Source organism: Microcebus murinus, chromosome 11, assembly GCF_040939455.1.
Source record: "Microcebus murinus isolate Inina chromosome 11, M.murinus_Inina_mat1.0, whole genome shotgun sequence".
NCBI classification, from domain to species: Eukaryota; Metazoa; Chordata; class Mammalia; order Primates; family Cheirogaleidae; genus Microcebus; species Microcebus murinus.
The window spans coordinates 74785441-74809162 of NC_134114.1; the positions used below are offsets into that span (position 1 = coordinate 74785441).

The 23722-nt window shown below is 31.9% G+C and overlaps 1 protein-coding gene across 1 annotated transcript in view; it reads right to left on the minus strand.

Annotated features, from left to right (window-relative positions):
- ST8SIA4 (ST8 alpha-N-acetyl-neuraminide alpha-2,8-sialyltransferase 4) overlaps positions 1 to 23722 on the minus strand; it is a 96449-nt gene that overhangs the window by 26508 nt on the left and 46219 nt on the right. Inside the window, exon 4 of the mRNA XM_012773563.3 lies at positions 21836 to 22129. Coding sequence (XP_012629017.1) covers positions 21836 to 22129 — 294 coding nt within the window. The remainder of the gene's footprint in view (positions 1 to 21835; positions 22130 to 23722) is intronic.

Below are 23722 nucleotides of genomic sequence, written 5' to 3' on the forward strand. Positions count from 1 at the left end.
CACATGCAAAAGATTGAAACTGGATCCACACCTCTCACCTCTCACAAAAACCAACTAAGTATGAATAACACACTTAAACCTAAGGCATGAAACTACAAGAATTCTAGAAGAAAATGTAGGGAAGACTCTTTCAGACATTGGCCTAGGCAAAGAATTTATGAAGAAGACACTCAAAGCAATCACAGCAGCAACAAAAATAAATAAATGGGACCTATTAAAATTAAAAAGCTTCTGCATGGCCAAGGAAACTATCATTAAAGCAAATGGACAACCTACAGAATGGGAGAAAATATTTGCATGCTACACATCCAATAAAGGGCTGATAACAAGAATCTACATAGAACTTAAGAAAATTAACAAGGAAAAATCAAACAACCGCATCAAAAAGTGGTCAAAGGGCCAAGCGCGGTGGCTCAAGTCTGTAATCCTAGCACTCTGGGAGGCCAAGGTGGGAGAATTGCTTCAGCTCATGAGCTCGAGACTAGCCTGAGCAAGAGCGAGACTCCATCTCTACTATAAATAGAAAGAAATTAGCTAGACAACTAAAAATACATTAAATTAGCCAGGCACAGTGGCACGTGGCTGTAGTCCCAGTTACCCGAGAGGCTGAGGCAGGAGGATCGCTTGAGCCCAGAGTCTGAGGTTGCTGTGAGCTAGGCTGATGCCATGACACTCTAGCCCAGGCAAGAGAGTGAGACTCTGTCTCAAACAAACAAACAAACAAACAAACAAACAAACAGTGGGCAAAGGACAGGAACCTAAATTTTCAAAAGAAGACAGAATAATGACCAGCAAACATAAAAAGGTGATCAACATCTCTAATCTTTAGCGATAGGCAATCCAAAACTACAGTGAGATATCACCTAACTCCAGTGAGAACGGCCTTTATCAAAAAGTTCCAAAACAACAAATGCTGGCATGGATGTGGAGAGATTGGAACACTCTGACACTGCTAATGGGACTGCAAATTAGTACAACCCCTATGGAAAGTAATTTGGAGATACCTCAAAGAACTAAAAATAGAAATACCATTTGATCCAGCAATCCCACTACTAGACATCTACCCAAAGGAAAAGAAAAAGACATTCTATAAAAAAGACATCTGCACTAGAATGTTTATAGCAGCACAATTCACAATTGTAAATATGTGGAAACAACCCAAGTACCCATCAATACATGAGTGGATTAATAAAATATGGTATATGTATACCATGGAATACTACTCAACTACAAAAAACAATGGTGAACTAGCACCTCTTATATTTTCCTGGATAGAGCTGGATCCCATCCTTTGAAGTGAAGTATCACAAGAATGGAAAAACAAGCACCACATGTACTCACCAGCAATTTGGTAATAACTGATCAACACTAAGGTGCTCATATGAAAGTAATATTCATCAGGTGCTTGTTAGGTGGGAGAGGGGTTGTGGGGGTAGGTAAACTCACAACTAATGGGCGTGGAGTGCACTGTATGGGGGAAGGGCATGCTTGTTCCTCTGGCTTGGGCAAGCCAAAGGCATTATATGTAACCAAAACATTTATACCTCAATAATATTCTGAAATTAAAATAAATAAATAAGAAAAACAATAAAAGATAAACATTGGGAAATTAATTTCATGCAGTACTGATATTGCTGATAGTTGAAATAAGATTCTCTACTAATACATATTCATTCATATCAAATTTCTCATCAGAAGCTATACTTGTCACTTATGTGAAAAGCTTAACTTGAAGTTTAAAATAGAATAAAAGTCATTATGAACTCTTGGTTGCCAATTAGTATTTAATATTTTAGAAAAAACATAGTAAATGACAATGGAAATCCACCTCAACTAAATGTAAAGCCATTTCACCTGCCAAGTTTGGAATGTGTGTCTTCCCCCTTTGGGGGATGCATTAGACATGTTCATCCATTATTAACATTCATCAGAATGAAAGATAAATATCACTTGATTTCAATACAAACAGAGGAGATGTAGAAGTAGAAAGGAAGATAAACTTGGACATCTGGAGTCGAGGACTTTCTGACATCAAGGTCAGGCATAAGATGAGATCATTGGGTCTCCTGTTTGCTTTTCTAATATTTACTTCAAGATACTTTATTAGAACAACTGTGATTAATGTAAATAAACCTGTACAAAGGGGAATAGGGAGTATATGGAAAGAGGAAAATACCTTGAGAGATAAATGAGATTTTATTAATTACACAAAGGAGAATTTACTGAATCTATTTTTCAGTGATGTATTAATTAGAGCTAAGCCTCGCTTAGCACTCGCCAGACACTATTGTGAACATTTTACATAAAGCTCAAATGATTGTCTCAGCAACCCTATTATGTAGGTACTCTTAATAGCCCTACTTTACAAATGAGGAAATTGAAGTATGGAAGAGAATAAGTAACTTGCCCCAAATCATGGAACTAGTAACACATGGACCTGGGAATTTAAAAACAATCTGGTTCCACAGTCTGTGCCTGTAAAGATCACATTGAGTTTGATCTCTGTAATGCTATTAACTTGGCCATGTAATTTTTAGATGGATTACATTAATTTCAAATTTAAAAATTAAATTATTATAAAAATAGGATGTGATGGAAGATTCAATACTGCATTTTATAGCGTTTTTTCCAGGTATTATTAGGAGATTAGTCATTAGATATATTAAACTAACTGATAAAAATACACAGAGACATAGAAACCTTTCTAAAATCAAACTTAGAAAAGAAGTTTAATATGATTTCTCAGTTTAAGTTTATGGTACTCCTTACTAAGTATAACCTGGAATTAAATAACTCATTTCTCTATAGCAAATGTTAAATCCCATGTTAATTTCTCCAATGTGTCAAATCAAAGTTATCTCCTGGGAGGACAAATAATTTTTAGAAATAAAACATAATTTAAACAACCAACTTGAATTATGCATAATTAGAAAAATATGTCTATAAAAGTCATTTATTTTATCATCTCCAGATTCTATTTTTACTTGGATTTGGCAGAAAACATTGATACTTAGAAGAAAATAAAATAAAATTTTCAGAGAAAATTGCTACTGTTCTGTGTTGACATTAAAATTGAATACTTTGGAGACTTATTTTCCAATTTCGTGGTAAAAATACTCCCATGTTACTTATTATCACTATTGACTTTACTCATAGGAGCTCTAAAGGAATTTTAGGGAATGTTCTCATTAGTGCTAAAGTACACACACACACACACACAAACACACACCTACAGAGATCATAATACCTGGGGGAAATAAGAGACCATTCTGATTATTGGCTCTACTCTCCACTTGCAAAATCTGAGTCATCAATAAGTGTTAGAGGAGATTCCAAAGTCAGAGTTAAATTATTAACAAAGAAAAAAAGAGAAAGAGATATAGATAGATAGATAGATAGATAGATAGATAGATAGATAGATAGATAATTGGGAGATAGATTGATTCCTGCAGTTTTATCTTCATACCACACACTGCCTTTAAATTTGTGGGAAAAAACTGTAACAAAATAATAAGCCAATTTATATCTTAGTCTCATGCAACCATTTCCACTCCAAATTCTGTCTTGAAGATAATTCTACAATACTGGAGTAAAGACTATTTTACTTTTCTCTTATGCCCTTTTCTATTTTCATACACTGCCCATTCAAAACTCAATAGTACTAACCTTCTCCAAACCACTGGGCAAAAGGTTATTTCCTTGATGTTATGCATGAGAAACAGAGAGGATAGAGTTCAACAGCTGCTCCAAGTGATTATCCCAACACACATACGTACGAGAGCACACACATACACATACACACACATACACATGATTTCCTATTTTTCTAGTCTTTTCACAGCCAATAAATAAATGTTTTGAGCAGAAGTAATCTTTTAGCAGTATTTGAATACTCATCAGCAACTCCTATCCTTATTTGCTTTCCCTAAAGCAAATATTACATTTTCTGTTATCCCACAGATTCTTTTCATCTAGACTGGACAGTTAATGGAAACAAGTGATGCACATTCACTATGTATAACATTTAATAGTTCTGTAGCACTGGGCAAGTCTTCATCCTGCAAGATGGGTAAAATATTTTAAATGCAATGGTTGCAATGGAATTACATTCAACCATGAGAATGTATTTAAGAGGCTTCAGATGAAACATCCACAGTTTTATTTTGCCAGTATATCTCCACAAAATCAGTTATCTTAAAAAAGCCATTATCTTCAATTATAAGATTAAAACCACTAGAAAATATAGTACAGATGAGCTATGTATGATCTTAAGTATTGTTACAAAATATTTGGTTCTAATTCTCTTTGGTTGTGAGATTCATCTTATTATGTAATTAGGGAGAAATAGTATTTTGATTCTGAACCTAAAAGATCTATGAATAGATGCTAAGAAGTATAGTAAAACATCATAGGTTAAATAAAAAATTTTCCTTAAAGAGCTGAGGTGCTACATTATACACAAATATCTTTTGTCTGTTTAGAAATGAATCTTAATCTGCATTAACAATTAGTTTAATAAAATCCTGCATCAGCACTCTCGAATTAAAAAATAATTGGATGTACAATATCTAAAATATAGATAACTGGAATATATATATGTGTGCATGTATATATGCACACAAATATACATACACACATGTAAATATACATACATAAATACATATGTATGTATATTGGTTAAAATATTTTAATCATATATTATCAAGAAAATAAAGTTTTTTTATATAAAACTTTTATCAATAATTATTTTTTCTTCCTAAATATTTAGATATGACTAAATGAAGTGACTTAATATAAATTTACTTTCTCAGATAAGCAACAATCATTTTTACTAACATTATTTTCAGGATAAGTAGTTATGAAATCAAATTTTTCCAATTATATAAGTAAACAGATATGTGTGGATAACAATGTCATAAATACCAAGTTTCCAGAATAAAATGGAAAAATTTCAATCTTGTCAAAATGCTTTCAAGCATATATGATAGAGAAATTTAAATATATAAAGTGTACCATGTCATATCTATTATTAATATTAGGAGTTTTTACATTTTAGGCAAAAGATGAAAATACAGGTAAATAATAGTAGGTTTAGAGTAAATATCCATTTATAAAAAAACATCATGGAATCTGAATGCTATTGATAAGTGTTTAGCCAGTCCAAACTCAATAGCACGGTGAAGAATTTAAGTACTTTTTCTTTAGTCCATAACATTTAGAGACTCCACTTTAGGGATTATTATATAAAATATCTATTAGGCGTGTTTATATTTGATGAGTACAATAAACCAGAAGAGATGAATTATATAAAGCTATTGACTTTGCTTTTATAGATATCACTGTTGCCAGGGCATTTGCATTAGCCAATCTATATACTATAGAGAAACATATAATTAAAAGAAAATATTCTAATAAATGAGATAAACATCTCTGATAAAGTTGCCAATGTGATAGAAAGGATTTCTTTTAATAAGCTTATACGTTGACGATTTCAATTTTTCTTCACCTAATACACACAAAAATCTATTCTGGTGTCTAGAGCTGGGCCTTATTGATTCACAGAGCCACTGTTAAATTTTCTGGGATTTAGTAAACTAGTTGACAACTTATCATTAGCTTGGAATTGGACATGGTGGGAGTATTTACACTATGAAAATCAGCAAATGCTACAAATCCAGTGTGTTTGTTTTTTCTGAGAGCTGGTTGTTAAACCTTTACTAGCACACACTGCCTGAAAGGAACCTCCATTGGTGAAAGGCTGCCTAATTTTCTGCAACTATTTCATGTTCAGTGTCTTAAACTAGGACGAAAAGGTGTATGTTTGAGACCAAGCTACTGTATAGGTACTCTTAGTAAGTCACTTAGCCTGCCTAAGAATGTCATAATGCTATTATTTTTTTTAAAATCAGACCTTAATTAGATGATGTACAAAGTATGCACTACTTCCATAAGTGTCTGAAATCAATTACCATATGTGTTTATGCTTGATTCTACTTCTATGGGGCAGAATAATAAAACAAATGGTTAAAGAGCTGAATAAAGCTAGAGACCAGGATGAATGAATCAGGCTGATTGCCAGTATGGAAGAGACAAAGGGGTATGGGAGATCATGAAGGACTGGATAACAATGCACAGACTATAGCAGACAGCACAATTTAGCTCTGCCTAACCATTATCATGAAGAAATAAAGACATAGGATACCTACTATTATGATTTTTTAAAAGAATCACCAGAAAATAAAATTTCTGTTTAGAATCTTATGATTCCTAAATGTTGCCAACTAATTTCATTTTTAAACATCTGTGTTGTTAAATAGGTAAGTAGGCTAAATGAAATTATTAGTCATTAGTTTGCTACCCCTGTTCTATGACCACGAAGAGGAACAGAAATAACAGTAACATGTTTTTATAGGAGAAATGAAAGAAATAAGGGATTTTAATAAAGACTACCATTATGTTACTTATACTTATTTATTTATTTTGAAATAGAGTCTCACTCTGTTGCCCTGGCTAGAATGCCATGGTGTCAGCCTAGCTGACATCTACCTCAGACTCCTGGGCTCGAGCAATCCTCTTGCCTCAGCCTCCTGAGTAGCTGGGACTACAGGCATGTGCCACCATGCCTGGATAATCTTTTCTATATATATTTTTAGTTGTCCATATAATTTCTCTCTATTTTTAGTAGAGGGGATGTCCTGCTCTTGCTCAGGCTGGTCTTGAGCTCCTGAGCTCAAAGGATCCACCCGCCTTGGACTCCCAGAGTGCTAGGATTACAGGCATGAGTCACTGTGCCTGACCAAAATGCCAAACAGACCCTGAATAATAATATTAAAAGATGTCTTGACCAGAAGTAATATCTATATTATACTTGTGTCATTCCAGTCCAAATATCAGTGATTGATTATGTTTGGAACACTAGATGAAAAAATAAAATAAAATAAATTGCTAAATAAAATATTAAATTAAAAGTCACAGTAGAACAAGTGTCTGCTTATTTACCTATAGAAATATAATTAATTTATTCTGAATTTAAAATGAAGAACTTTTTTTGAATTCTAGAGACTTAAGTGTAAGTCATCAACAATGTAGATACTAAGAATTTATTCTCTGCCAGTTTTCTCAGGTGTATGCTCATGAATATTTGCTTTAAATAGAATAATAAATATGTACAATAGAAAATAAATTTGCCACCAGGCAATTTCAGCAAATCATAAAATGGTACATTCTGTTTTTCACACTATTTCATCCCCACTAAACTTCTTGCAAAATTATTTAAGGCATGTTGACAATGCTTACTCTAAAAATAGTTTTTTTCTTTCTATAACTTTTCACCAACTTAGAATATATAAGAGTTGATATTTAATATGAAATGAATTCCACCTTTTTCTGGCCAAATACGTATTTTAAGATTCCTTATTTTGTTTCAAGTTTCATTTAAAATAAAATATTTCAAATGTAGATAGTTTAAGCTTTACAAATAATATGGCACATCATCAATCAATTTTCCAGAAAAGATCTTGATTTTGCTCTGCAGATGTCAGCTGAAAGCCTGAGTAGATAAATGAACTTAAATTTAATGAAATGCTTCAGAACCCAGCTATAGAATTTGTGCTATCTCTTTTAAAGTTGAAAAAAAAAAAACCATTGAAATTCTATTTTAGAACTATTTAAAAACTTGGGTCTGAAGTTTGGGCTATAAATCCTCAGCTAGAAAGGCAGTTTATTTAGTTATTTCCTCTTTTTGCCTGTAAAGAATAATCTTTTTATCTCTGGCCAGGAAACACAAGCCAGAAACAGTTCAAGATCTGTGATAACTTATATAAATAGGGTTTATTCACTTTCTGAATAGTATTTTGGCAAAGAGTATAAAGGTTTTAAATCAATAGGTTTTATAACACTGAAAAATCACACATCAAAAAGAAATGATAAAATCACACCAATATTGTCATACTAATTTAAAGTTACACTATTTTATGGCAAAATTGGTGGAAAGAGAGCTACTCCTGGAATCAGCAACTCTGAATGTGCCACTGAGTGTGTAGTCTTGAACAAGAATCTCAGCCTCAGTAGTCTCCTGTATAGAATGAAGAATTTAGATTCTGTCAAAAAATCACTAAAATATCTTTCATATATACTTGGTATGCCTTATATATTTACATAAACAATATATAATTTTAAAATTTTAATACACATGGAATCTTTTAAAACTCTTTCTGATCCCAAACTATCATACCATACCATACCATATCATATTCCTTATTAGTCAGACACAGCAATATTGTCAAATGCCTGAATTGAGAATTTTCAATGCCTTTCAAATGTGTTTAGATATCTCCAAGTCCTTATACATTTCATTATTTTCAACATTTTAGAATATTTTCTACTTATTTTAAGAAGGATTATAGTACTATTTGGAAGAAATGCAAAGCAGAAACAAATGGCCATTTTAGAATTTCCTTTAGGGTAAAATATAGGGGACTTTTCAAAGGAACTATGAAACTAATTTTCAATGTGTTGCTCTGATAGACTAAAGAATACATTATGAAAATGTTCCCTAATATCAACATCCATCAGCTTGGTTAGAAAAATCCCCAATCAAATCCAGGTATTAAAATGTTCAGAACAGTGAGGCAGTTGCAAAATTCCCCCAAGCAGTTCATGTCATCATGAGTCACAATGCCCGTACAATGCAAAGTCATTTCTTAACACAGGAGTTGCTGGAGAGGAAGGTGGATGCCACTAACATCTCCAGGCCAGCATAGGCAGTACCACATTTTAATAGCTTTTTGTCTGCCATGGAGTCTTTTTCCTAGTCTGCCTATATTCTTTCTTCTAACATTCCTGTCCCAGGTTACTAAAAGACATAAGAAAAACTATTCCCCTAAGCTTTCTTATTACTTAGATTCTAGACAAGAAAACAAATGAGGACAGTTTGTCTAGTTTGTCTTAGTTTAAAATTGTTTCTGTCTATTATATTCTTCAGTAAGTGCCCCTTTCCCTGGCCCTCACCTAATCTATTTGCAATCACAGTATGCCTCCTCATTATCTCACTCAGTGTCACGGTGGGAAATCCAAGAACTTATTCCCTATGCACACCAAGTTAAATGAGAAAGCCAGAATAAGGAGAATGCCAAACCTACCAGATATAGTAGAGAAAGAAGAGAGGTTCAAAAACCTATTTTGATACATGTTGGTCATCACCTTGAATTATTTCTGAACAGGTTACTCATTTAAGTAGTTGTATAACTGTTTACTATTACTGCTTTCCATTCCTTTCTGGAATAAAATTTAGCATGTAGAATTAAGATTTGGAAGCTGAAGCTTTTTGTAAATTAGGACTTTGATTAATGTAAAATTTTTTCAAGCCATAGGTATTGGAGTCATTATGTTTAGTTCTCTCAGAAGAAGACTATGATACAGTATATAGTTATAATATAATTTATGGATAGGCATTACTGTAAATCTTTGCTCTATACTCTCAGCTGATCTTTAACTCTGCTTGGAAACTTGTCTGTGCTTCTCTAATCAGTGACAGCTCACACGTCACACTGGAGGTATTCCAAGCACATGCCAAAACTCATGGCCTAGCATTCCCAAACTACCTTGTCCCTTCCTTACACAAACTGCCAGCCTTTCAAGCTGGGAATTCTGTCCCTTGAAGAAGCCCATGCTTTTGTTATCTTCACTGCAGCTTCAAGCCTAGCCCAGTTCCTAGCACAGGGTAGCACTCTATAAATGTTCCTTAGGAAATGAATGCTATATAGCAGAAACGCATCTATTCATATTTTTCAAATGTTGTAGAATTATGTGATTTCAAATATTTTGCTGCTTCAATAAAGACTTTTTTAATGAAAAAAATCTGTATTTCATTTTTACCCAGTCTGATAGAAATGCTGTACTTTGTGCATTACTAAAATATTTGTATGAACATATTCTGTGTTAATTATTTCCCGTAAAATAATTAGCTTACTGATTTTTGAAACTCACAGCAATTTTGTTGTAGGCATCTGCTCCATGGAAAAAAGAAAGAGAGGAAATATTTGGCAGCTGAGCAAACTACAAAATGTTAGCAGCATTGATTCTTTCTAATAGAAGGCTAGTGGCTTTTATTAATGGAGACCTGCTGATAGTAATAGGTTATCTGACTAGAGCACATATGGATTCCACAAAGCATCGAGGTTCTTTTTTTAAAATGCTGACTATAAAGAAGCAAAAGCAAGAATGAGAATTTTGATATAGTGTCCACATCCCACCCTAACACTGTGACTCTAATTTTTATTATTTTAAAATAGTTATCATTAAACATTTATAATGACTGTGCAATTTTTTTCAAACATTGCTAACATACACTTTGGTGTAAGATCAGCTTGTAATGTTGTAAAGATTTTACGTGTGGCTATAAAATAATTTCTGCAGGAAGCTTAGTGAATTCTATTACAATTTAAAGATCATCAGTGGAATAAACTGCAAAATCAGAACTTTAACTGCAAGTAATAATTGTACTGTAAGTAAGATCCACTGATAAAAAAAACATTAGTTCCTATTAGAGCAAATTACCCAAAATAATAATCATGTAAGATAGAATCCCTACTACTTTAGATTATAAGATACATGCAGTTTTCACATGATTGTTTTAACTATTTAATTTCATTCAAGTTTGTAACTGGTCCAAATATCACTGGGTATCTGAAACAGGGAAGCTCTAAATTTGAGCTCAGTTGCTTGGTGCTATAGACTAATTAATTTTGGTGAATTTTGCTGAAATTGTTGTAAAGGTCAAAGAAACTCAATCCATATAGTTCTTGAAGGGGAATCCATACAAGCTATGTACCTAAGAAATCCTAATTACTTTATTACGCTATCACCTTATACTGTACGTTTTTATAGAAGGAGAAATGAATTCTTTCACTGAATTTACTATCTCTAGAATGATATCAAAGGGCAATACATTTTTGGGGAGTTGTTTTAAGTTAGTAATTAGAGAATGGGACAAACAATGTAAACTATACTTTCATTATCAAAGTAATTTAGTGTTGAGAATGAAAATTTATACTGTCTGAAACAAAACCTGTTAATTCTTGGTAAGACATTACTGACAAGTTAGAAACCACCAGCCCAATCTCTCTGCAACATACTACATTTGACTATCAAAATGGTCAATGGATGATGATTTGGAGGAGAAAAGTGGAAGCAGGGAAGAATTGGTGGTTTTAATTGAGTTCTTAAGACACTAGCATTGGAATGGTATTCTCACCTGGAAAACTTAATCAGAGAATATAGCTAAACAATATCATCACAAAAGTAATAAAGTCTTGTGTTGAAAACTCATGTAAAATCTAGAAAGCAACAGGCATTTACTCAATACAGAGCAGTATGAATTATTGCCTATCACTTTTTGTCACTGAGTTCAACTGTAATGTCTAACCATGATCCATCTAGAAAAAGATGCAGTGTGTGAGTTACCATGACCCAACAGAAGTCAGCAATACTGCTGTTCCCACATTATTTTTCACTTCTTGCTCCTCGAATCTCAAAAGTGTATTCATAGGGCCTTCATAAATCCCTTCTTTTAATCCCAACAATCTATTGGTCCTTAGGTAAGAATTAACTATAAGTTATTTATACCTTATCGAGTATGTGAGCATTATCTTTCTCAGATATTTAAAGTTTAGGTGGTTATTTCTCATTGAGAATAAAAACCTTTCGATTTATATTGAAGCAAGGTCTTTTGAGGGATGAGGAATTCTTCATGGCACATACAAAAATTAGGTGGATCCCTAATTTACTGATGAATAGTAAAAATAGTATATGAGAAGACCAGAATTTCTAAGGTATGATGGCAAGTATCCTTCTTTAAGAACAGAGAAAATACTTTAGGATTTTAATTTCACTTAAGGCACATCAAATGACAGCTCCATCATACGGCCAATGAACACTGATCTGAAACAAAAGGTACAAGAATTTGCATCTTACCTAATGTGATTTGACTGGTCTCAAAAGAAACTATTGAACAATATTTTCTGCATATGTCAACAGCAATATATTTTAATTTACAGTCTTCAGAACACTATACTGAATCCCATATGCCCTATCTTGAAGGGAGAGTACATTGACCTATTAATACCTAAACAAGGAACATCATTCAGCATATTAATGGGGAACAGAGGATAACCCTGGATATTTGGGATGCCCGTTGATGAGCGAAGGCCATCAGAGATATCAGACTCAGACTATTGCCACGTGATTTCACTTCCTGTCACTGAATATTGGTCTTGACTAGGACTCTATCAATGTGATTTTTCTCCTCTCTCTCTGAATATTCTTCTTGATTTATTTCATTTATGGAATGGGAAAATGTAACTGACTTATTTCTGAGAAGTGAGTCACAGTTTGGGGGGCTCAAATTAAAATTGTCAGAAACAGAGTTTCCAGTCCTTCCTTCACCAATGCATTTTCCAGTTCTTGGCTTCATGTAATCACAGAACTAAAAGAGAATTGTTAAGAAGACTTCAGAAATTTACATAGCCAAAGTCTTTAAACTTATTCTACTACAATATACTTACTTACACATCCCAGTTTTTAAATGTTGTGGGGGTAAGGTTATAGAGGAGAGAGAAAAAAGAGAAGCAGAGATGGCTGTTTCCTTGATGTCTTGCTAATAGGAATCATGATGTGCTGGCACACTGGTCTTTGAAATAGGCAACAGAATCTATCAATCACGGTTTCCTACATGGCAATTCTAGTGGTCAAGCCCCAATTTGTTTGCTTTATTCTCTTATTTATTACTGGTATACTGAGCTGGCATTACAAATTTCTATTGTCATAATTTCATGGTTGTGGCCTGAGGCTGTGACCACATTATCAACCACATTAGGAGTTAGAGTTAGCTGATTGACTATGATCAATCACAGGGAAGCACCTGATCTAGACTACTACCCTCAAGCTAAACTACATCTAAATCATTTCAAGGAGCAAGAAACAATAAATTTTCAAAGATTTATGGGATACTTGATTCAATAACCTTGCTCTGCAAACTCAGATGGTATCTAGTTATGCTCAGTGTCTAAAAATGTATTATATTTGCATTTTACTTTAAATTCCAATTATTTTAATGTATGTAAAATCTCTGAATTTAATAATTGTCCAGTCATTTTGACCTAAATTAGAATAGCCTTATGCAAATTAATTCAATGTATATTTTGCATATGATCAGTGTTCCTCTTTTTTCCTGAAAGGTTGGAGAAACAATGGGATTTCAGAGGTTGTTGGTGTACTTTGTATCACTCACTCATTAGAATATTGGGTCTTAAAAAGAGAACAGCAATAAAACAACCAAATGCATGAAATAAATATGACCTATGACATAAATTCATGAGTTTTCCCCGTAGCTCTCAAATTTATCAACACAACTCTTTATTCTGATTACTAAATTTCAGTCTTAGAATTTAAAAATGATGAAAATCAGTTTCTTTCCCCAAAGTCTATCCAGTAACTATTATTTTCTAAGAAGCACCATGATAAATAAATGTTATTAAAATTATGATATTAATCTCTTTATACAGATTCTGAAAGACAAAACTCAAGACAAGTCTAAGTTACTAAATTGCAGAACTAAGGCAATTTGGCCAGATGTCCAGGATGTATTTACAGAAGGCCAGTCTGGATGCTCCCAAGTGACATGGCTCATTATCGTGATCCACCTACTTTTTTTTCAGGACTTGCTCTTAGATTTTTCTTCTCACAACATCATAGGCAGGTAAAATTAGTAAGTGTTAATTTCACGATTTAGTAGTTACTGGGTACAAGTTAATACATTGTATAATTAATTACTAAATTGTAGAAGGACAAACTATCCTGGTTCTGTCCTCATTATTTGAGATCCAAGCCTTCCTTCTTGTCATGGTTTCCCTCCCCTTTATCATAATGTTGTATGGCAAAAAACATTTCTAATGCTACCCAGATTGATAAGGGCATTTATTCCTCTATTCTGCTTTCTTCCCTTCATCCTTGATTGATGTAGAGAACTAACTCTGAACTAAACTCCAAAGTCTTACCACAGTACAAATTAGCCATTTTTCATGACTTCATTCTCCACCCCTTTGAACATGTGTCCAGTATTCACCATAACATATACAGGGGGTTCATGCTTCTTATTAGGTATAGAGAAAGAAGAATAGATCAATCTTTGCTCCCATGAAAAATACAATGTAAATCTAGAGAAAAGAATATGAACAATAGTCTTTTATTTTGATTACTATTCTAATAGAGACATACATCCTTGATAAAGAAAATACGGAAAAGAGAATACAGGTCAATCTCAGAGAAATGGACAAGAGTGAGGAAGTGTGCCAAATTGACACTTATCTTTATACTGAGACTTGAAGAAGATGTAAAAATGATCTCTGTGAAAAAGACAGAAAAACGGATACCAGGAAGGAAAACCAAGGTATGCCAATGTCACAGAGGTGCCATGGAGGCTTCAACACCCTTCCAAAGAAATTCTAGATACCTGCAAATCCTTTAAGTTTCAATGAGAGGTAATCAAGAATTGGACAGTTTCAATCAGAGGTAATAAAATTGAACAAAGAAAGCGTAGAAGATTTTCCACAGGTTCCAGTTTGAGCCACACACGTGTGAATGTCTTCTCAGATATAAATCACTTACACTCTCACATTGCACAATGGAATATGAACCATGGGGGCTGCTAGGAAATAATATTGTGACTGAAGTGTAACCAAACTAAGATATCAGGAAACACTGCGGAGCCAGAACAATGTATATCAGAATCCATCACTAAGGGAAGAAATATCCTATCATGGAAACCTCCTTTGGTTTAAAATACCTACTATGTGGTGTCTAGCTAGCCAAAAACATTAAACTAGGGCACATGATTTAAAATATTACAGCTGTGTTGCTTATAGGTCAAAGTAGAAACCATATGGAGATGTTTTTAGCATAAGACTAAATTTAAAACAAGTAAGCCATTTTCAAAAAGCACTTGGAGTGAATATTTCCATTTTCAAAGTTGTTCTTTAAAATTGCTTTTCCTTATGTGAATTTGAGTTCATTCAATACTCCAAAACAATCCATTTGAATGACTGATACTCTCAATTTCCTGAGCTCTACTGATGATGTATTTCACCCTATACTTTTACTAGGTACTCTACTAGAATTCTGGTCTGATTAAATTCTTCTGCAAGCCCATGAGGTTGATATAAAGTTAGCCTGCAGAGAATTATCTTAATTTTATACAGACTTTTATCTTTATACATATGTAAAATAGATCCTTACATGTAAAAGATGAAGGCCATAAAAATGATATTTTTGTGTTAATATTAAAACTAAAAAACAGTTGATGCTTGGATGATGTATGAAATATAATGTTTAGTTGTTTTAAACCATCACAAAATCATACATTCTAAAAAGCAACTAATATGTGCTTTCTTTCTTTAAGTGGAAAAATTTGCCTGACCAATTAAATATTTTGTAACAGAGTAAAAGTTACACAAATGAGAGATTAGTTAGAGATGTCACTTGATTTGATTTCTTTAAGACTTATATTTTCCTCCTACTTTTAACTAGAAATTATGGTCTTTATCATTCATTGTGAAGTAAGTACACAGTTTAAAGTAGTGAGCCAAAATAAACATAGATGATTTAGCAAAACCCTGAACATTTTGGACGAGTATATGGAGTGATAGGCTCTTTTCCAACATAATTTTATTTGATAGCAAAAATAAAGAAAAAGGAATACTGCTTATGAAATATGGACATCAATTAGAATATTATATTCTGAATGAGAGGAAATAATTCAAAAGTTATTCAGTCACTTAAAGTAATGGTGTGAAATAATACCAATCTTCCCAGTAAGAGATGAAATTACCAGAAATAAATTCAAGACAGCATATCAAATACTGACAATATAAATATAGAATGGGGGAATTTTGCTATATATTAAGGATGGCAAAACTAATTTCTGAAAATCCCAGGTGACTATAGGTTGAATATGAGACAGTAATCTATCATCATTATAAGAAAAGCCAATATATTAGTATTATTATGTTTGACATAAAAAAGAAAGCAACTTCCATAGAATAATAAACATATATACTATATTAGACTACATATTCTACAGTTATATAACATAGATTGGTATATTATATTAATATATTATATATTTTATAATATAAATAATATATTTAATATATTAGTATATATTTAATATAGAATAGTATATATAATACATTAATAGTATAAAATATGTAAATTTATATGTACTTGTATATAGAGAATATATGTACAGTTTATAAAAATACAAATTTTATATATAGAAAGATAATATATAGAGTATTATGTATATCATAAATGTATATGTGTTCTCTGTGCGTTTATATATATAGTTGTATATAGAGAGAATATATTGAGTGTATATATGATATATATGTATGTACAGCGTTCTTTTTTTCATATTTGCTACAAATAAACATTTCTGCAGGAGTAGGTTTTCCATAATTTACATATTTAAAAAGCTATGCATTTTTAAAAAGTTTAATAATTGTAGAAATCCAAAGAGAGTAATGCAGTAACAAGCATCTATCTATTCTTTTTATGTAATATTTACCTGTTTGTGTATGTATATGTATGCAAGTTTGTATATATGTACATATATTCATGAGTCTGTGTGCACGTGTGTATATATCTTTTACTTCCAAGATAACATTTAGATGGAGGTAGGATAAGTTAATTATGATCTTGAAACATACAAAGAATATTTAAATTTTAAGTGAAAATGACATTAAAGAAGGAATACTTTAGTAAGCTATCTTTATTACCGTGATTATTAAAAGTTAAGTCAGCCTTTTTCAGAGGTTAGAGAAAAGATATTACTGAGTATGTTTAAGATAATTAAATACAAAAGTTCTTGTGGCAGTTTGAATATTTACATGTGCAAGGACAATGAAAGTAAAGAACCAATGAAACTAGGAATCCAAAGAAATCTATGTAATTATATTAATAGCTGCCAATACCCACATTTTAATTGTCATAAATCTGAGACCCAGGATTTAAATAATCTTGTCCACAGTCAGAATAGGAAGTTTTGTTTTTCTTTTGATCGTCCTTGGAAATCAAATTCCTAAATAATTCTTAAACATTTGCCATGTTCTTTAAAAAAATTATAGTAGAATACACATATAATTAAACCCCCATTTTGACCAAAAAACAAAATTCTCTAAGCCAATTGTTGTACAAACCCTTTTTAAAAACAAGAAAATTTTCTTAGAACCTCCAAAATATATTTGTGAACTCTACTCTAAGGAACACTGCTATAGGTCATGAGACATTTACCAAATATTTCAAGTATTACTGTTTATTAAAATTTTCCTTCTTTGTGAAAAAGAAAGAAAAATGCTCTAAATGTAAGCATATATATAGACATATATGTATATATTAGCATAGACAAAAGAATAGAAGAATAAGAGCAAACATTAAGTATAGGATATTGTAATTAAAATCAGGACATAATATATTTTCTACATCATTATTGGTTTAGAATTATTATACTAAGTATATATACTAATTATTATACTAAGTATTATACTAAGTATAGAATTATTTTACTAAGTATACACTAAGTATACTAAGTAATTTTATATATTAAAATATTCTACTAGTATATAAAATAAATTTAATAAAATCAGAATTGTATATTTACTTTATCTTGCCCATCTCCCCTTTTTATCATTTAAAATATTTTTCATAACAAAATAAAAATAATATGAAACAAAAACAAATGAGAAATAACATAAATGTCCATCAAACAATGTTAGTTAAATAAATTATAGAAAACTTTACAATGGAATATACTTTCTCATTAAAAAGGAATAAGCTGTATTTATGTGTTGATATGAAAATAAAAATATATTTTAATTTATAAAAATAAAGTGCAGATGAGTGCATATTACTCTAATTGTAGAGCTACTTGCATAATTATGTATTTATGTTTATTTACATAAAACATAATTTTAAAATATGCACATATACCTATAACTCTATCTCCTGGAAAAATCCTTAAGAAATTACCTATGATAGTTTGGTAGTGAAACTGAGGATCCACTTTCTGTAATGTTTGATTCTTTTTATACCATGTTAAAAATAAGAAAAAAAGTATAATCTTCCTAACAAAGGAAAAACAGCACTTGGGTATTATTAATTAAATTAAAATCATTGTAAAATAGGATTTTTTGCCTAACTGGAAATATTTTATAAAATATATTTTGAAATATATCTAGGATAATAATTTAAAATATCATATAAAACATGTCATTAGGTTAAACAGTTTTTTCAGAGAGATTTTAAGTGGTACATTGATAATTTTACTATGAATGTATAAAGATCAAACCTTTATGTATTGTAATCACATTGTTAAGTAATTTGAAAATTTCAAAAACCCCTTCTTTGCTCTTCAAATCTTATGAAAATTGTTCTATTCTTCACAAGATATTTACAAAATGATATTTTAAAAACTCTAGACTATGTGGGGCTTCTCAAGAAATATCAGTAAAAAGGTTGCAACTACACACCCTGTTTAACATATTCATACATTCTCTTAAACTTGTAATTGTATATTTTATTTCTCCTTATTAGATTACACTTTCACTATTTTGCAAGACTTATAAAAATTATGAATCTACCTATACATTTTTCCTCGTGGTTCAATTAATGTGGTTTTTGAAGAATGACCATACAATAGTATAGAATGTAAGAGTGTCTTCAAGTTTTGCAATTGATGGCTTCATTCTTAAAGATTAAGAAAAACCACCCTAAAATTAAATGGGTGTTTAAAGTTAGTAAGGCATCATAATTTTCAGAGAGGAAATAGTTCAAATAATAAAGCCTAACCATATGAAAACCACGCAAGTGATGGTCATTGTGTTCAAGAATATTGCTTTCCAAATTACTTAAACTTTCTATTTGTGATTGTGGTACTTGGAAGGACCTTTGCATTTTAACACTGTGATTATGCCCACCCTAAAATGTGTGTCCTGAGTGCTCTAACCTTTCGTGAGAGCCAACAGATTCCAGTAATCAACAGAGGATATGAAATTCTTTAAACTGCTTTGCTAATAAACTGTATTAACCATCGGTTTCAGAGAGAGAAGTCAAAGGAGATGTAAAACAGATACTTAACAGATCTTTGGGGAGTTTGCCCTCGCTTTCATATCACAGAAATCATCTTTGTTTCATCAGTGTTCGTACTTCCTTATTTTCTTTTAGAGTTCCAGTAGCTTTGTAGAGCAAACACACTATATTCAAATGCTACATCACATGTATTACTGCATTAATTTCAATAACTCCATAAATGAAATACTCTTTCACACACATCATGTGTACAAATTTCCATCCCATTTGAAAGGTAACAGGCTACTCTAGAGTTACTTTTTATATCCTTTTCCACAGTTTAGAACTCAATTCCTTGACACTTTAAGGGGAATATGTAGATGTATGAGAAGGAAGGCAGTGAGATTAAGTTCTTTCTAGAGAATTCAAAATCAGTCTGGTCAAAAATACCTAAAACATAGTCATCAAAAGAAAATATACCATTCCTTTCACCAGTTGTCAGCAGTTTTTTCCATTTAAAATATAAATGCTTAGGAACTAGTGAAGTATCTTTTATGTTTATAATAGTTATAAAATGTGAATGGGACAAAACATGAAAGAAGAGTATTATTAAATTACGAAGGACCTGCAATTTTATGTTTAAAATATTTGTAAAGCCAATGCAAATTCATTGTTGGTGACTGTATATAATTCTACCTGGATTCTCACTTATTGAAAATATGCTATTTCAACCAGGCTTCTTATTTCATGTTTTGCTTCTGTTATTGAATCAAGAAATATAAACCAAAATCTCAGAAACAAAAGTACTGATTCAGAATAATTTTAAATTTCCTCATTGGTTTTCCAGTAGGGAGTACTTATTTCAGAGTATTTGTTTTTAAATCTTAATCAGCTATTACTGGAGAGAGTGTGTGTGTATGTGTGTGTGTGTATTCAGGATTGGAAAGTGATCTCCTTAAGTTTTTCTCAGAATCAGGTGATACTCAACACTAAAAGGTTGAGTTCTCAACACAGTTCACTGTAAAGTTAACTCTTAAGATGTATCCTTTTTTAAGAGCCAAATTGTAATTACTAGGAATGTTTTTAACTTAAAAATATAACAATTACTTCTTACTCTTCGAATTCATATGTATTATCTTATTTTGTTGAAACTTCCTGTCAAACACCAAGAGAATTAGTGTTGAACAGCCATGATCTAATTATAAAAATGAAATTTATTGTGTGCAGAATAATACAATACAAGAAACTATCTCAAGGTTTAAACAGGAAATGATAAATTTTGCAGGAAATTATCTCAATAACAAAACAAAACAAAACAAAATAAAAACACCTTAGCCAAATCTTATCACAGTATAAGAAATAAACTATTTTTAACTCTGGGCTTGGAAACTATTTTCTTTTAGGACTTCTATCTGTTGTATTTAATATGTCCCCTAAACTTGTCCTTCCTTTGCATGTCCACTGCTCTGTCCTACATAGTTATCTTCTGACGAGTAAATTAATCAAAGTCTAATTGTTTTTTGTGCCTCTAGCACACTCCTTGTCCTCATTAGAAAAGTATCTGTAGTTAGATTCAAGCTCAAATTCAGACATCAAACTGTAATATATACAGGAAAAAACAAAACAAAAAAACAAACGATTCGCCTCCCAACCAGATCCCAAGTTACTTCTCCAATTCTGTATTTTAATATTCCACAACAGACTCCCTTTCCATACTTTTGCTGTGTACTTAATCATTTCTTTGTCCCCGTTTCCTTTAATGATGCAATAGCATTTCCTTCTGTTTGGCTTTCTTATTTTCTTTTTGGGTTTTTTCTCCCTGACAATTGCTATTCTGTTTTAAAGTCCAGTTCAAATGTTAAATCCATTTTTCAAGCTTCTTTGTGAACCTAAGGGACAAATTATACACTCCTGACAATATGCTCCACTCTTCTGCCAACAGTGACCTTAATATCCCACTGTTTTCACCATGACACCTATGCATTTTTAAAGATGGTGATCAGCTCTTCATTTTTGTATCTGCAGTATTTGACACTGAGTACACATTCAATACATATACATAATTGCTTCTCTGCAAATTGTCTATTTTATGCTCCTGTATATGTGCATGAGTGAATTTGGCCTTTTGGTCATTTTCAACTTTTAAGCAAGAGTTTATTTTTTATATATATTTTTTTGAGCTTGCTTTCCTCAATAAAAGGGAAACGTTGACTTAATTCATAAAAACAGCATCTGTGGCTTTGGGGGGAAGCATTAAGACATTTTTATCTCAGCCAGTATTCTCTTTCACTTGCAGGCCTCCTGGCTACAGATGGGACTTAATTGCTCCTTAAATATATCTAGCATTTATGCTTATACAATGTTGCCCACTAGCCATTTAGCACTTCTGTTGTAGTTCTCTTAACCAAAACTCGTCAATTTTACTATGAATTCTTGTAACTCTCTAGCACAAAAAACCTAAAAATCAGTGGTGTGTTCATGAGCAGACATATGTAAGTGCCAAGTTTAACAATTTGCTTTTTCAAGAAAGAGAATGAGTTAAAACAATATGGTACATAAACTGCACTGAAGTTTGTGAATAGAGTAACCATTATAAAATAACAAAAACATATATCCACTTGGGGATTTTACTGAGATTCCTTCCTATGTAGGAAAAATGTTTAGTTATATGTGTTCCATTGTGCCAAGGACAGACTGGCCCTTTCCAGTCACTTACCCTCTGACGGCATGAATAAGTCTCAATGATGGATAGGCAGTTCGCACTTTCAGTTTATTCTTAAGGATTAATGCATTAACCCACTCCACGTGTTTCTCTCCTCCTTTGACCATGAAAGCAGGAATCCAAAGGACACTGTCATTCAGCATGGAAAGTCTGTGCACAAATTTTTCTCTGTCACTCTCATTTCGAAAGCCTCCAAATGCTCTTTGTACAACTGATGGATTCATGGTAATAAAATCTGATTTAGTTCCCACATCTGCAGCAAACTCCACCACAGGAGCTAGATTACACCTGAAAAGGAAAATAAAAACATAATGGATAAGTGAAAAATAAATATGAAACATTCACTCATAAAATGGTGTGCATGAAAAAAAATGGGGAATGAGCATTTTTTAAAACCAGGTTAGGAAAAAAACAAACAAAGCAAAAGATAATCTTCTAGTTAAAATTATATTTTCATTGAGTCACTGCACATGCAGCAATACTGCTTTCAATAATGGTGTGTGCCCCTACTATAGAGATCACATTGTCACTTAGATTAATTCAACCTGTTGTCTAAGAATATTCTTTGTAATTCTCTTCATAAAATCCAAAATATGAATTTATAAGTAAACTGATGATGGTGAATTCTCAAGGGCTCTGTTGCCATGCTGTAGACAATTTAAAGCACATGCTATTCTATAAGTAAGTAAAACACATTGGACTTGATATTCCAATCGGTACCATTTGTCGAACTTAAGTCATTTCAACAACTTTATAAACATAAGTAAATAAAGTTGATTATCTGTACTCTGAGGTTAGGTAAAAAGTAAAATTCCTCATTTTGCTTTTTCACAAATATATTTAAAATTGTCATCCATAGGCCAAAATGGGGAAGAAAAATAAGAAAAATAAAGGTAATATATTTAATATGACTTTCTGAGATTTTATGTAATTCAGAAAAGCCCTTACTATAAGATCAAATATCACAATTTCTGTTTCTTTTGATGACATCCACAAAATGCTTGTTTTCCTGTTAGGCCATATGCATCCCCAGGGAATGCATATGTGGGGAAGGGACAGGATATGATGTCTTGTTTTTTCCAATAGAGCCAAATGAACTTAAAAAGAACCCGGTCCTGATTTCATTCATGTAACCTGATTCCACTCTTGTATCATAATAAAGCTTTAGCAAGCACTTCGAATTCATCTTTAACCAATTTGTAATGTTTCTTTGATTCTGTTACATAGATCTTTGTATACTTGTTTTAAAAAAAATAGTTTATCCCATGCTTATGGATTGGTAGAATCAACATTATTAAAATATTCATACCAAACAAAATGATTTACAGATTTAATGATATCCCCATCAAAATACCAATGTCATATTTCAGAGAGCAAGAAAAAATAATTCTAAGCTTCATCTAGGACCAAAAAAGAGCCCTAATAGCCAAAGCAATCTTAAGCAAAAAGAACAAATCTGGGGGTATCACATTACCTGACTTCAATTATACTATAAACTATACTAACCAAAATAGCATGGTGCTGGTATAAAAGTAGAGACACAGATCAATTGAAAAAATATAGAATGCAGAAATAAAACCATTTATGTAGAACTAACTAAACTTCTACAAAGCTGACAACAACATACATTGAGGAAAGGAAGTCCTATTCAATAAATGGTCCTGGGGAAACTGGATAGTCACATGCAGAAGAATGAAACAGGGCCCCTATCTCTCTCCATGTACAAAAGTTCAAGATGGATAAAAGACTTAAATATAATATAACAATTCCAGAATGAAACATAGGAAAACTCTTCTAGACATTGGTCTAGGCAAAGAATTGATGAGTAAGACTCCAAAAGCAAATACAACAACAACAAAAATAAATAAATGGGAACTAATT